At 55.3% G+C, this 14,680-nt stretch overlaps 5 protein-coding genes across 5 annotated transcripts; 3 read left to right on the top strand and 2 right to left on the bottom strand.

Annotated features, from left to right (window-relative positions):
- Window positions 1–68: 68 nt before the first annotated feature.
- MRS44_002816 (uncharacterized protein) lies at window positions 69–1,613 on the top strand (the record flags this gene model as incomplete). Its single annotated transcript, XM_046270568.1, has 2 exons — window positions 69–380; window positions 432–1,613. 2 exons carry the CDS (start codon window positions 69–71, stop codon window positions 1,611–1,613), a joined length of 1,494 nt encoding a protein of 497 aa, XP_046136926.1.
- A 386-nt stretch (window positions 1,614–1,999) lies between these two features.
- MRS44_002815 (uncharacterized protein) lies at window positions 2,000–3,081 on the bottom strand (the record flags this gene model as incomplete). Its single annotated transcript, XM_046279346.2, has 3 exons — window positions 2,000–2,596; window positions 2,649–2,927; window positions 2,977–3,081. 3 exons carry the CDS (start codon window positions 3,079–3,081, stop codon window positions 2,000–2,002), a joined length of 981 nt encoding a protein of 326 aa, XP_046136925.1.
- A 391-nt stretch (window positions 3,082–3,472) lies between these two features.
- On the top strand, window positions 3,473–5,485 carry MRS44_002814 (uncharacterized protein; the record flags this gene model as incomplete). The annotated part of the gene is made up of 5 exons (XM_046268204.2): window positions 3,473–3,551; window positions 3,620–3,765; window positions 3,834–4,361; window positions 4,420–4,777; window positions 4,827–5,485. 5 exons carry the CDS (start codon window positions 3,473–3,475, stop codon window positions 5,483–5,485), a joined length of 1,770 nt encoding a protein of 589 aa, XP_046136924.1.
- Window positions 5,486–5,544: 59 nt separating this feature from the next.
- MRS44_002813 (uncharacterized protein) lies at window positions 5,545–6,990 on the bottom strand (the record flags this gene model as incomplete). Its single annotated transcript, XM_046268203.2, has 3 exons — window positions 5,545–6,230; window positions 6,283–6,655; window positions 6,706–6,990. 3 exons carry the CDS (start codon window positions 6,988–6,990, stop codon window positions 5,545–5,547), a joined length of 1,344 nt encoding a protein of 447 aa, XP_046136923.1.
- Window positions 6,991–9,955: 2,965 nt separating this feature from the next.
- MRS44_002812 (uncharacterized protein) lies at window positions 9,956–14,670 on the top strand (the record flags this gene model as incomplete). The annotated part of the gene is made up of 3 exons (XM_065622960.1): window positions 9,956–10,824; window positions 10,863–12,625; window positions 12,677–14,670. The coding sequence occupies 3 exons, from the start codon at window positions 9,956–9,958 to the stop codon at window positions 14,668–14,670; spliced, it is 4,626 nt and encodes a 1,541-aa protein (XP_065479032.1).
- Window positions 14,671–14,680: the final 10 nt, after the last annotated feature.

Here is a 14,680-nt window from a genome sequence, read left to right as displayed (position 1 = left end):
TGACCTGGGGATGCCATGATACGAATCGAAGTAGAACGTATAGTCTCATTCACAGCACCACAGACACAATGGCTACCGACACAGCAAAGCTCCAATTCTTCCCCTCCAAGCCCCGCGTCTTTATCGTCTCTGACATCTCCAATGAGCCCGACGATGCGGAGTCGCTGGTGAGATACCTTTTGTACTCGAACCAGTTCAACACCGAAGGTCTCGTTGCATGCACCTCGACATGGATGAAGACCAAGGTCTGTCCGCAGGACATGCACAAGATTGTTGATGCATATGCGGGCGCTGTCGATAACCTCAACAAGCATGCCCACCCAGACTTTCAATACCCTACCGCCGAGTACTTGAAGAGCATTATCAAGCCTGGACCTCCAGTAAGCCACTTGTCCCGCTACACAACCCAATCCAACCACTGACACCCCCAGGTCTACGGCTTCAAAGCTATCGGCCATGACATCCCCCTCAGCGAAGGCAGCGAGCTCCTCCTCGAGCGGGTCAAGGCCCCATCACAAGATCCCCTCTGGATCCTGGTCTGGGGCGGCACCAACGTCCTCGCCCAGGTCCTCTTCAAGCTCAAGCACTCCATCCCCGAGGACGAGTTCGCCGCCATCCGCTCGAGGCTGAGGGTCTACACCATCTCGGACCAGGACGACACGGGCGCTTGGATCCGCAACACCTTTCCCGACATCTTTTACATCTCGTCGGTGCACGCATGGAACCAGTACGGCATGGCTGCGTGGACTGGTATCTCGGGCGACGAGTTTTATGGCTTTGACCAGGGTGGCCCGGACTTTTCCAAGCTTACCAAGGAGTGGTTCAAGGAGAACGTCCAGATTGGTCCTCTGGGCTCTGCGTACCCCGACTATATGTTTATCCCTGAGGGCGACACTCCTACCTTCCTATACCTCATCCAGAACGGCTTGGGCGTCCCAGAGCACCCCGAGTATGGCTCCTGGGGAGGCCGGTACCTCCTCACTGACATCAGCGAGGATGGTCTCGGAAGCAAGCACTACAGTGACGCCTGCGACAAGGTAGTAGGCAAGGACGGAAAGCTATACCAGTCCAACCACGCAACCATCTGGCGCTGGCGAGACGCATACCAGAACGACTTTGCCGCCAGGATCCAATGGACACTCTCGTCTTCGCTTTCATCTGCCAACCACCACCCCATCATCACCCTCAACGGCTCGTCAGGCACGTCGCCCATCTACATCTCCGCCGAGGCTGGTACCACCGTCACGCTCGACGCCACTGGCACGTATGATCCTGATGGAGACGAGCTCACATACAAGTGGTGGCAGTACCGCGATCCCAGCGCATCTCAATGGGCGACATTCTTTGAGGTAGATGGCACCAAGATCGAGAACAAGGACGGTAACGACAAGATTGTCGATGTGACACTCCCTCCTCCAGAGCAGTGCTGTGTCGAGCTTCTTAGCAGAGCGGCCATCGCCAAGGGCCAGGTCCTGCATATTATCCTTGAGGTGACGGACTCAGGGACGCCGAGCTTGACGAGTTACAGGAGAGTCATCATTCAGACAACGAACAAGGACCTCAAGGGGGGTCAGGCACCTCGAGAGGCCATCGGCGATGTGGTTGCCGCATAGAATCAAGTAAACTTAGCAGAAAAATACGATATTTCGTAACTATGACTCCATAATAGATTCAAGCACGTCATGTATTACGATAGATACTCGTAGTGGCGTTCTGCACCACTGTTAGGGGTTTGTATGACGCAACTTGACCAGGCAAGTGAATTATAGGCACATGTGTATCAACAGACTTCAGTGCATTTAATCTACAAGATACGTATCTCAGTTTCCACTTCTCATAGGCAAGTGTCGCATGACATTAAATGTCAACTCAACACACCCAGGCACAATAGATCATATTGATTTCGATATTTCATGACATTTCATTTCTATTTGACATCTATCTCATTACTTTTTGAACTTATATACTCATGCCCCATGCAAAGCTAACCTGCAGCTTTCTAAGCAAAGATGCGCAGGGGGTAGTTGGGCAGGTAGAAACCGGGGTCGTTGAAACGCAGACCGCGGTCCAGGGCAGAGATGCTCTCGATCTCGTCCGAGGTGAGGTCGAAGGCCAGCACGTCGAGGTTCTGGGCGAGACGGTTGGGGTTGTTGGACTTGGGGATGACGGCAATGCCGCGCTGGGTGGCCCAGCGGAGGAGGATCTGGGCGGGGGTCTTGCTGTACTTGTCGGCGAAGCCCTTGATGAGCTCGGCCTCGAGGAGGGGCTCAGCACCATGGGCCCTCTTGGAGAAGATACCGGGGAGCTCCTTGAAGCTCTGGGGGCCGAAGGAAGAGTAGGCCGTCACGGCAATCTTGTTCTCCTGAGCCATGGCGATCAGGTCGGGCTGGACGAGGTAGGGGTGGTGCTCGATCTGAAGGGAGGACACGGGGTGGCGGGCGTATCGCTGGAGATCGTAGAGGGACTGAGCCTGGAAGTTGGAGACACCGATGGACCTGGCAATACCCTCGTCGACGACGGTCTCGAGAGCCTCCCAGGTCTCACGGATAGGGGTGTTGTCGGGCTTGACGGTGCCCTGCTCATCCATCCACCAAGCCTAAGTACTGTCGTCAGTAGTTGAACTCTAAAAAGCGCTTCACAAAACTCACAGGGAATCGTCGGGTCGCAGGGTCGATGTACTCGAGAGAGACGGGGAAGTGGATCAGGTAAAGATCGATGTATCCGAGACCCCAGGCCTCGTTCTGGAGCTTGGCCATGGCCAGGGCATGCTCGCGCTTGTGGTAGTTGTTCCAGAGCTTGGTGGTGACGAAGATGTCCTCACGCTTGACGAGGCCCTCGCTGATGGCGCGCTTGATACCCTCACCAGCCTCCTTCTCGTTCTGGTAGTCGTACGCTCCGTCGAAGAGTCGGTAACCAGCCTTGATGGCCTGTAGAGCTTGTCAGCATGTTTGAGGGTAATCGAATTGAAGCACATACGTTGTAGACAGTCTCAGCAGCCTGGTCGGCAGGGACCTTCCAGAGGCCAAAGCCAACAAGGGGCATCTCGTGCCCGGAGGCGAGCTTAATGGTAGAGGGAGCCATTGTAACGTCTGTAAGAGATGATATAATGTGAAAAAGAAAGGAAAGCGAGTGAGTCTGGACTTAAACACAAAAAAACTCCTTCCCTCCTCCTCTCTTATCCTCCTCCCCTTCCTTCCCCCCGCTTCGATGATGCTGCCCCTCCATGATGAAGCGACAGACCGAGTCAGGTACCCCCGTCGGTCAAGGCGCTTAACAATTCCTGACTCGTCACCTTGACTCGCGCTAAAAGCGTCTCGCCTTTCCCCAAGGAGCAACGTCGGCTGACCCCGGGCCCCCCGCGTGGGAAAATACCCAAAGGCTTCAAGTTTCCCACTTTGGCCGCCCACACTCTTCCTTCCTCCCTTCCCCCATCCCAATCCCACATTTTTTGCGCACCCCAACTTTCTCGATAATGACGGATGCGGTGTCCAAGACCCGCCTCAGGAGGACGAGGACGGGATGTTTCAAGTGCAGGGTCCGCAGGCGAAAATGTAAGATGTCTATTTGCTTGATTCGATCATCGATCGCCGGGTCATGCACCACTAACACGACTTATCAGGCGATGAAGGGAAACCTGCCTGCCAACGGTGCGTCGATGGCGGCTTCGAGTGTCAGTACGGAACGCGGTTATCCTTTCTCGAAAAGAACGCCAAAACGTCCGGAGACCCGGCACGCGCTGCAAAGCCCTCGTATGCTAAATTGAGAGTGCGTGCCATCTCAAGTCCAAGCTTCTATAGCTTCGCCCGATCCCCACTGACCATTGTTCCTCGCAGTTTGTCGTCCCAGAGTCGACTGCAGCCAAGCCTGGTGTTCAGTTCCAGGAAGATGAAGCAACCCCGAATGAGCCCGAGAGGAGGCTGAGTACTCCTGTTGAACCAAAGTCGGCATCCCCCAAGGAGAAGCTCATCCAGCAGCAGCCTGAACCTCCAGCATTGATCAGCCCCAGTCTTGGAGATTATAGCGCCACCTCTCCCCATGCTTCAGGCAGTCATGAACTGCAGGATCCCAGCAGCTACACCATTGGCATCTCGCCATCCAATGCTGCCTATGAGACTGCCCTCGATGGGCTGCTGTCGTTAGGAAACGATCATTATGTTCCTCAATCAGCTTCCGTCACCTCCCAGGTCACTGCCAATGGAGGGTTTTTCGAGTCTCCCAACCACGGCCAACACCATGCCACTCCAACCCAGTTTGACATGAGGGATAAGCCCCTGGCTGAGATCTTTCCCAATTGTCTCCATATGCCCCAGGATCGCGCAGTTGAACTGCTGCGACATTACAGGTATCACATTGCTCCATGGGTGCGTACATCTCCGTTGTTGCGACGCAAAAGTTCACATCTAACAAGTCTATTCATAGTTGGATATTGGCGACACGAACCAGACCTTTGGCTTGTTGGTACCGCGCGTTGCTATGGACTCGGCTCCTCTTCTCGACTCGCTTCTTTCTCTCTCCCTGACAACTCTCGGAGGCCATGTTGAGCCTGACTTTGGGGAACAAATGATACTGCCGTCTGATCCAAACAACTCGAGCGCCGACATTTTGCGCAATGCCCTGACCTTTGCTTTTATCGCCCTCCGCCGCCATTTCATCACTCCCCCAACTTCATGGCAGAGCCCGTCCAAGAGCATGGGTTTTGATTCTTTAAACTCGGCCTCTTTTCAGGAGCAGCATCCCTCTGTCGCATTAGCTACTTCATGGATGATGCTACGGCTCAGTAAGTTTGCCGCAGATGATACTGTACACTATCGCTAACCAAGAATTAGATCTTAGCGTTGGCCTCATGAACGGCTCCCCCGTGTCCATCCCCTCGCTCATCTCGTTCGAGACCTCTTCGCCCATGAACGGAATATACAGGGAGTCGCTTAAATACGATCGGGAACCGGTGATCCTATGCGCTCAGGTCCTCAATTACTGCTTCGGAGGCGACGTCGCAACGTCTCCTGGCATGATCCGTCCGACTGCCGCTCAGAGATGGAAATCCTTTTCCGAGGCCCTGAAAATGTGGTACACGAACCGTCCTCGAGATTTCAAACCTATGCTGGAGATTGATGACAATGAGCAACTATTCCCTCTTGTCCTCTTCACCAATGGAGCGGCCGTGTTAGCTAACCAACTCTATCACACCTCAATGCTGCTGCTGCTCCAGAATCGACCGCGAACTCTTCCAAAGGAGCACGGCCGATCGGTGTATCTCTCTCCCTTGTGGCACGCTCAGCGAATATGCGGCATCAGCTTGAACAATGACACCCGAACCAGCTGGGACTTTAGTCTTCTGGCCTCGCTATATCTCGCCGCCAAGAGGATGACCTATGAGCCCCAACAGCATGCGATTCTGCGTGGGATCGACCGCATCGGATCTTTGACGGGTTGGAATGTAAACGCCCTCTCGGCGCAGCTGGTCCATGAGTGGCAGCCGGATTAGGGAGCTGTCGTAGTCTAAAGTATATCTCTCGAGATTAGGCAAGAGATGGCATTAGACGCTCATCGAACTTTGTATCCCCAGGAATTTTCGAGATCTGCGATGCGCCAACAAGTTGCCCAGCCAGTCATTGCCTCTATGCTTTGGATAAGCTTGGAGAGAAGCAGGTGCTCTGACTTGTGGCTGAGAAGCCTGCCAGCAATCCACAGGGGTTGGATGGCGTTGTTGAGGCACCCCTGGTGCGGATTGGTTAAGGAGATACCGCATATGCACTTGGCATGCCAGATGGCAGATCCTGTAGGTCCCACATCAAGTTTGACTTCTCGCGGTTTCGAGCCTAGGAGGAGGGTGCAGGCAGTGTGGTAGAGCTGGTTGGAGGAAATTCCTGCCCAGTGGACAAAAAGAATCTGGGGAAACGGGCGGCTTTCGATGAATTGAACCGGAATGACTTCTGAGGGCCGGTCCTGCACCCACGTCTGCAGGTCGTTCCAGAGCCGCAACCAACGTCTCTCAAAGGTGGCCGAATCACAGCCGTTGTCCTCACCAAGCTCAACGTAGTGAGTTCTGTCAGCAACGAGCTCTGTGACTTTGGAGCATAAGTAGACTGCGTAATTGGCGTGCATGTCTGGCGAGCGGTGGTCCCGGAAGATGTCGGCAGCTGAATCTGGATTTGCGCCAGGGGGGAGCCATTTGTCCAGAGGGACCAAGGTGCCTTGTGTTCCGTCGGAGATTAGAGCACCACAAAGGTCTAGAGATAGTCAGTATCAAGGGTAGAAGGCAGATAATGAGGAAATGCGAACCCATTCTTGCGTAACACCAGAATACGGCCTGTAAGAGTCCGCCACTGAATCCATTGACGCCAAACGCGTCGAATAGGGCCGCGCAGCCCTCAAGATGCCGACGCCAGTCCTGAGGGCTTGCGGACATCATCTCCAGACAGCAGAGGATGACGCAAATTGGGATAATGGTTAGGTCTCGGGCTTGAAGCAGGGGGTTGAGAAGACGAATGGCTTCCTGATACAGCTCAAGACTGTCGAAAGAATGCTGCTTTGCCTCCTTTCGCTCCATCTGACGCGCAGACAGGGCAAGAATTGCGTAGAGCAGAGCCGGACACCGGCGAGCGAGAACCGGAACCTGGACAGTGAAGGCTCTGTTGCTGTCAAACATGTCGAGCTGCAGGAACCAATTAGCAAGCGTCGCAAGCACTCGAAACATGAGCGTACCCAGGGAGCTACTTCAGCAACATAATTTTTCAGATACTCCAGCCGTCGTCCAGACGAGAGGGCGGCCTTTGTCTGAGCCTGGGCCACAAACTCTTCATCGGGTGGGCCATATTCCCCTGGGGCAGGGGATGACTCGCGAGAAGGCGCAGCTGTCTGGGCAGTGTTGAAGATGAGGCATCGCAGCTCCTCCTGGTATGCGAGGTATCCTGGATCCTGGACGAACTGATCCAGGGGCCAACTGTTAGACGGCGACGAGGAGCTGTCCGTCATTGAGAATGAAGTCATTTTGGCAGGGAGGTCAGGTTTGGCTGAAGCAGTTTTTGCTCAGGGACCTCACAGACACAGACGCGGCCCGGCGGCCAACAATGTCGCGTGTAAGTGAAGGGGGCAGAAAAAACAGTCTTGGCGAATTCGGTCTGAGCGGTCAATGGAGAATATTCAGCAAAAGGCAGTCGGTGAGACAAGGTGAGCAGACAGAGACATACACCTAACGTCCTCGTATGAGAACGGACAAAAGAGAAAGCATGACTTGTTGATGTTTGTTAGCTAGTGACCCCATCTTGGAGAGGTCAGGTGCGACTTTGTTGCCAGACGCCAGCCTGAATCGAGCTTAATCAACCCCTGCACGTGCGGGGTTGACAGCGCAATTGCGGGGAGTCGAGCTGCATCCTCGGGTCTTGCAATGGACTCCAACCAACCCCCAAATTGCAGTGGACCGGTTTCTTTGGTGAGGCTGATGGAGTTGATGTTGTGGATTTTCATCTCAGTTAACGTCAGGATGACTTCAATTTATCTGCGTTCATCTAGTATTCAACCTGGCACCAGGGATTGTCCGCCTTGACCCTCGTCCTAGAGCTAATTATCAACAGCCAGCGCCCGAGCGTTGGAAGAGCGGTCTTCTCAGCTGAAGGTCTAGGTTAGCTGATGGACGAAAACCATCTCGCCAACACGACGCAGCAACTCGGATTGATGCCGGATTAAAGATGTTTGCTATTCATCCTTGACTCGTGCTGCATGCATAACTCTAGCCATATTTCGTCTGGTCCACGGATACATACACGTTAGCTGCAGACGACAATAGAATCCATCAAAGCTCGCTTCGGTGAAAACAGATGTAAGAAAAAATGCTGGTGCCCCCGACCTGCAGGGAGCACGCACTAGAGGTTTCCATCCTTCCAGCTGGATTCACAAGAGGCACAGCAGACCCAGACCAAGCAGCCAGTGAGATGCCTCGGACCAGCACGCAGAACTGTCTCATGTACCTTGCATCTGCAGCGGTCGACGGTGAAACATGCAACACCGAGGGACAACCGAGAGGAGAGCTTCTCGCCACCGTCGTGAGCTTACATGCGCTTTGTCGGTTTTAGTTTTCGTCTATTTGATGAGAGCGTTGGTGATGACCTCGGGAAAAGGACCATGCGTCCGAGGCCACCGCCGTGGTTGCCATGGCCAGTACAGAGTGCTTTGATGACATGAGTCGCTTGTCGTCATGGTCTAGCTGTTCGTCGCCCTCTAGTTTCATCATCATTGCATCCATATCTGTGGATCAGCGTGTCTCGGTTGTAGCGACCAGAACGCCTGCTTTTACTTACACGGAACACCATGGTTGCCACAAACACCACAAGCAATGTTTCAGAGCATTCGTCTTTTGGAAATATCAAGAGTGGACGGATAGTTCCGGCTCCTAGCACAATGTAATGTACCGGAAACCTAGGTCGACTGTTTTGAGCCCGCACACATGGCTTCACCAGGGGCCATCCGTGCTTCCATGACCTGATCTGGAGAGTTGCAGCCATCCCCTGCCTCCCCTGTCCCCGTCATCACCCACGCCGGCGCTAGATTTCTTCCATACCAGATGTGATCCATCCCGTAGGCAAGGTAATCACACAAGATGAAGATGCTCACGCGCAAAAGGAGTCGCAAAAAAAAAAGGGGTTCCCCTGCTCTTCAGGGTCCTTGTCTAGAGCCTTGCCTCACCGCCCAACCCACTGGGTCAAGACCCTCATCAATCAGCTCCATACTATTGTTCGAGAAGCCTGGGATTTGCGTCGCTCATCAGAGCGACTTTCTTTTCCCGGGTTCATGCAGCAGTCAATAAATTGGACTTGGACCTATTCGGCACAGCACAGCTGCTTTAGAGTTTAACCACGCGCTGACTCGTCAAGGCTGGCTGGATGCTGCTTTGACTGGAAAAGGCTTCTCCAAGGTTTGGTTCGGCCCGCCTCTGCTGCGATTCGAGGCCAGCCCCGGTAGTGCCAGCGCCGGGCGGGAATTGGCGCCATCACGGCCGCGATCATCATGATGCTCCTCCGTTGGCCTCGGATTGGCGTTTTTGGGGGCTTACTCTTGTTTTGGATCTGCAGCATGGGGCATTTCTGGATGGATACTATGTACCTTTCGCGAGCGGATGAACTAATGGACGACGTGTACAGGATACAGGACTGTACAGGCTACCTGCAGCTGCAGCGACTGGTAGATTCATCTTCAGGTGGTGGTGGTGATGGTGACAATCAGGGACCAGGTTTAGTCAGGTACCCCGTGCCATGATGTAGGGCTTCGTTAGGAGCCAGCGCAGAGCCTACAGATAGTGGACAGTACAACGCAAACACGCGGGCGCGCTTGCTGTTCTGCTCTTACGATGCGACGTCGGACGGAATCCGTTCTTGCGCATGCCCGAAAGTGTTTCATGTGTATCCAATTCTTCTCCGCATCCTCTTGGGCGCACATTGTCCAGCAAGCCATACATTTCTCTGGCTGCCCTCCTGTCCAGTGCAGTACCTGGTACCTCTCACCTCTCAAGTCTGGTGGATGGTGTTCGCAGGCTTTTGGCCAAGTTAATTAGCCCAGCGTCTGCCCCTGCATCACCACCCCTGTCGACCCTCTCTTCACGGACGCTTCCCTTGCTGGGACTGGACGAATGGGGGACCCTTGGCTCCTGGGCGACGCGATACTTTCTTTGTTGGACCCAGAGGAAAGTACTCCGTACTACTGAAATTCCTCGCCCGGCGCCGTCGAACGAACGAACGGACGGACAAGAGAGACCAACAACCTACCAGTCACCCTCTGTCACGCCAGGCCCAGTCAAAGCCAGCAAGCCAACTGGCCGACCATCTCGCGCGTGGCTTTTGCATCCCGGCGTCGTCTCGCCTCGACTGACCGGAAAGCGGGCTGCTAGCAAGCCTTAGCTGCTCAGATTGGATCTGATCCAGACAAAAAGGAAGCCTCCCAACCCGGGCCCCCGTCCACGGCCATGCCCTCGCCCTCGTTCTCGTCTTCGCCCCCATCATCGTCGGCGGACAATGCTCGTCGCTGGACTCGACGTCGGCCCCATACCGACCTGAACATCAACACCAACACCACACCGTCCTCCCTTGCGTCGCCGTTGTCCAGGGACATCCGGCGCGTCATTCCGCACCCACAGACGCCGCCTCCCCACGGCTCGCTCTACAGCACGCCGCCGCAGCCAGCCGTCCCAGCCGTGCCCGCCTTGTCTAAGTCACTGCCCACCGCTGATGGTCGGGCGCTTAGATTGCCCATCGACACCGACGCGCATGAGTCCTTTCTAGAAAACCCTACTCCCGTCGAGGACGACATGGCCGACCGCCTGCCGCCGCATGTGAACCAGCGAGATTCGCACGACCTCTCGCTGTCTCCCCGGAACGTCACCCGAGACTCGCTCGTCACTAACATGCTCCTGTCGCTCGACCAGTTCTCCATGGCACAGCTGAGCGACAAGTACGGACCCTCCCCTGGATCGCGCTCACATACCTTTGACGAAGCCTCGCCCCAGTTTGGCGCCGCCGAGCAGACACGGAGCTGGGTCGCTGCCAATTCTGTCGCAGGACCACCTCGAGTCAACGGACACCAGTACTCCTATAGTTCCGACCTGGAGGGCGCAGACGACTCTAGCCGCATCTCGAGCCGCGGCCGACGAAGCAACAGCAGTTCCAACTTCCAATCGAGCTTTCCGCGCCTCAATAGCGTCCGCGAGGGGCACCGAAGTGGTTCATCGAGAGCCATGCATTCAAGAGGGGGCAAGCCGGGCAGCAAGAGCAGCAGCACCACCAGCGTCGATGCCGGATACGCCCAGGTCCTTGGGAGCCAGCGATGGGCGCGCGGGTTTGGAAGATCTGCCAGCTTCGACTACGGACCTCAAGCACCGCAGCAGAGCGCCCCCGTCGTCGAGCCCACCCCTTCCGAGTCGAGTTTCCCAACAACTTTCTCGCTGATGAATACGACGCTGCCCCGACTCCAACGGTCCCGGGCGGCCCGCGACGGGAGCCGTCGATCCCAACGATGCCAACAATGTCTACGGTACCGCCACCTCCGCCCGCACCCCTGGAGCCGCCTCCCCTCGAGCACAAACGCAGCAGCCGTTCATTAAAGAGCTCCTCAGGGCGCAAACCTCCCAATCCACGGGATAATGCACCTGCAGTGCCAGCTCTAGACCTCGATTCAGCACCTGCACCCCATATTGGGTATGAAAAATCCAAGGACGTGGCCGTGCACAGCGGCCCAGCGCCCGTGACACCTGCACCTGCACCCGTGAAGGAGCGCCCTGGATTTTTCAGGAGGGTCTTTGGCTCCTCCAGAGGCAACTCACATAACAGCAACCACGACTCGACAACAACAACTCAAACCCCACACTCGACCGCTTCTGCCGACCACTCCAAGATGCTCTCCAATGGCTCGGCGCCGCCCTCCCGAGATACCTCATCCTCGCATTCACACCACCCTGTGCTGCAAAAGAAACCATCATCGTTCTTCCGCCGCCGAAAGAAGTCCGTCACTGACGATCCTCCCCCTCTGCCCACGTCGATACCTGCACCTCCCGTGCCTACTGTTGCTCCCATCGCTGTCCCTCCCGAACGCGAACGAGAGCTGGGTGCTTCTCTGCCTCAGCCCAGCCCGGTCAGCAGCTTGCGAAAGGTCATGAACCCGTATCTGCGAAACAGCCAGGCTGTCCAGGGCACTCCCCAAGGCCCCTCTCCGCTTGCCGACATCTCCAACGTAACTCCCGATCATGTCGACAATACACCCGAGAGGGAAGTCTACAAGAGAGACTTTTCCCCTGATTATTCGCCAAGCCCCAACGCCAGGATCCGGGCAGTACGATCCGATTCTGATGAGTACCTGGCCAAGCGAAATAACACACCCTCGCGTCCCCCACCCGAGAGGCCTACTAAGGCCATCGAGACGCGCAACAACTCCTTCCTGAACCTGGACGGGGTTAGCGACAACGATGATGACCAGGGAAGCCCTTCAAACCGGAAGCTTTCCAACAAGTCCAAATCCAAGTCCAAGTCCAGGCCATCAGACATCATGACCACACGGGATAGCCCCCGAGGTGCCAAAGACCACATCGTCAGGGTCAAGAAGTCATTTCAGCGACCGGAACAGACCGATTCAGAGGACGACCCCAACCGTTCAGCCCTTGCGTTGCCTATTGAAGGTGCACGAGCGACAAGCCCTGCATCAGTATCAACTGGCACAGACTACAAGTCTGCCCTCAGCGCCCCTCCTAGCGTGAGGATAGAGAGCTCGGCAGACCCTAGTCCCAAGGTACTGGGCACATTCGACGCCATCAAGGCCAATGCCCTTGACGAGCCCGATTTCGTTATCGGCGATCCGACCGAGGATGATAAGCAGAAGGCACAGAAGATCTATGATGGAAATGAGGACTTTGTCCAGAAAGAAAAGGCGGCTGCTTGGATGGGTGAAGAAGGTCCAATCAGGCAACGCACCCTGCAAGCCTACATGGAGTTGTACGACTTCACCAACCGTAGCATCGTTCATGCTCTGCGACAAGTATGCGGACGATTAGTGTTCCGTGCAGAAACCCAACAGGTGGACCGCATTCTCGTGGCCTTCTCCAAGAGATGGTGCGACTGCAATCCCAACCATGGGTTCATAGTGACTGGTGAGATGAGCTGTTGCACTTTTACTGGTTATTGATGCTAACTGACGATAGATGTGATCCACACCATTTGCTACTCGATCATGCTGCTCAACACTGACCTGCATTTGGCTGATATCGAGCAGAAGATGACCCGCAGTCAATTCATCAAGAACACCATGACAACCATCACACAGGCCGTAGAGGAATCGGCCCCTGATGTGTTTCATAGGCCAAGCGTTCTTCCAGACAAGAGCTCACTTGCAACTGGCGAGAACCACGAACAGCACTCGGAACAGGATCGAAGGTCTTTCAGGAACTCGTTCAGACCCCCGCCTCGTGCAGACTCTGGAACTCTCCCTTCAGAGGGTGACGAGGATTGTGGTCCATTAGTCAAGTCCCGATTCAATGGAAGCAAGAAGGCGTGGGAAGAACTGATCGAAGTTGTGCTCAAAGGCATTTACACATCCATTAGAGACGAGCGTCTGCCATTGTTTGGCGCCGAGGCTGAGAAGAACCTGAGCCTTCCACAGTCGAACAGCGGAGGACTCTCTGTCATGGGAATGTTGAAGAGAAGCCCTAGCGTCCTTAGCAAGGCACCATCAGAGAGTCAGCTATCGGTTCGTGGTCGTATTTCAGAGAATGGTAGGGCCAACACGGCGAGATGGGCATCCAAGAGCCGATCTCGACCCGGTCTTGGCCGCAATGGATTTTCGTCTAGTCGTACTAGCTTTGACGACGGGAATTCACTCTGGAGCCACACTGTATCGTCTGCCACCTGGAGCCGCCATTCTCTGGGAAGGACTCAGACGTCAGTTTCTCAGGATTCTTTTGGTTCGGCCTTGCCGCGGGGTGATTACCAGCAGTCGATTGGCTTTGCAAACGCCCTGAGCCAAGCCATTATTCGAGACGAGGACGCATATGGGGAGACGGCCCCATCGATTTTGAGCGCCGATCTTCCATCCACACAGCTTCTCGAAGACGACTCTCTTGAACTTGCTGGACCACCATGGGTCAAGGAGGGAATTGTTACTCACAAGCACCATTTGGATGGCGTGGACAAGAAGGCCAAGGACAGACACTGGTCCGAGGTGTTTGCTGTCGTCCAGAAGGGTCAGATGAGCTTGTTCTCTTTCCAGCCGAACAAGTCGGTTCGACAAAGGAACCGCAGAAATGGCGGACCTCCTGCGATTGTTGGAGGCGGCAACTGGCAAGACAATGCAACGAATCTGGGCACGTTTAACCTTCGCCAAACTCTTGCATCTGCTCTTCCACCGCCAGGCTACTCTCGCACGCGTCCTCATGTCTGGGCGCTCAGTCTGCCTAACGGTGCTGTTCACCTGTTCCAAGTTGGCACGCCTGAGATTTGCAAGGAATTTGTCAACACGGCGAACTATTGGAGTGCTCGACTGAGCACCCACCCACTGACGGGCGGCATCAGCAACATTGAATACGGATGGAGCGAGGCTATCGTTAACAACGCCTTGGTCGCCGCAATCAATGAGACATCGACGACGACGACAACCAACGGCAAGACGTCACGCCCCGGCAGCAGCGCAGCCCATGGCCGAAGATCGAGTGTCAACAGTGGCAGCTTCCGAGGATCAAGCTTCGACCACGTTGCTGGTGCTTTTACCAACAACAGCGGACGAGGAAAGCTCCCTGGTGACCGCATTCATATCGCGGAATGGGCACCGCCAACCCAGAGCATGCGTCCCAGCAATTCGCCAGAAGCAGAACAGCTTCAGACCTTGGATGCCTATGTCAAGAGCATCGAGGCAGAGCTACAAGCTCATAACCAACTACGTAGCCCTATGCTCTTGGCATTTACTCCTAGGGGCGGCAATGCTGTCAAGGCCATGGCTAACTGGGAGCGCAAGAGCGCGTATCTGCTCCGCGAGATCGTCAAATTCAGGACGTACGTGGACTGCCTTCAGCAGGCCGAGTCTAGAAAGCAGGAGATTTACTCTGAGAGGGACCTTGCGCAGCGAGCTGCCCGAGGCGAGCTTAGTGATGGCGAGATGGAGCTCAGCAGCGACGATGAGGGGGATGTAACATTGAGGCCATGATATTGGCCCT

This window comes from Fusarium solani (genome assembly GCF_023522795.1).
Source record: "Fusarium solani strain SB1 chromosome Unknown bctg00000001, whole genome shotgun sequence".
In the NCBI taxonomy this organism is placed as follows: domain Eukaryota; kingdom Fungi; phylum Ascomycota; class Sordariomycetes; order Hypocreales; family Nectriaceae; genus Fusarium; species Fusarium solani.
The sequence above is the reverse complement of the archived record's forward strand: the minus strand, read 5'-3'. Positions and strand labels throughout refer to the sequence as shown.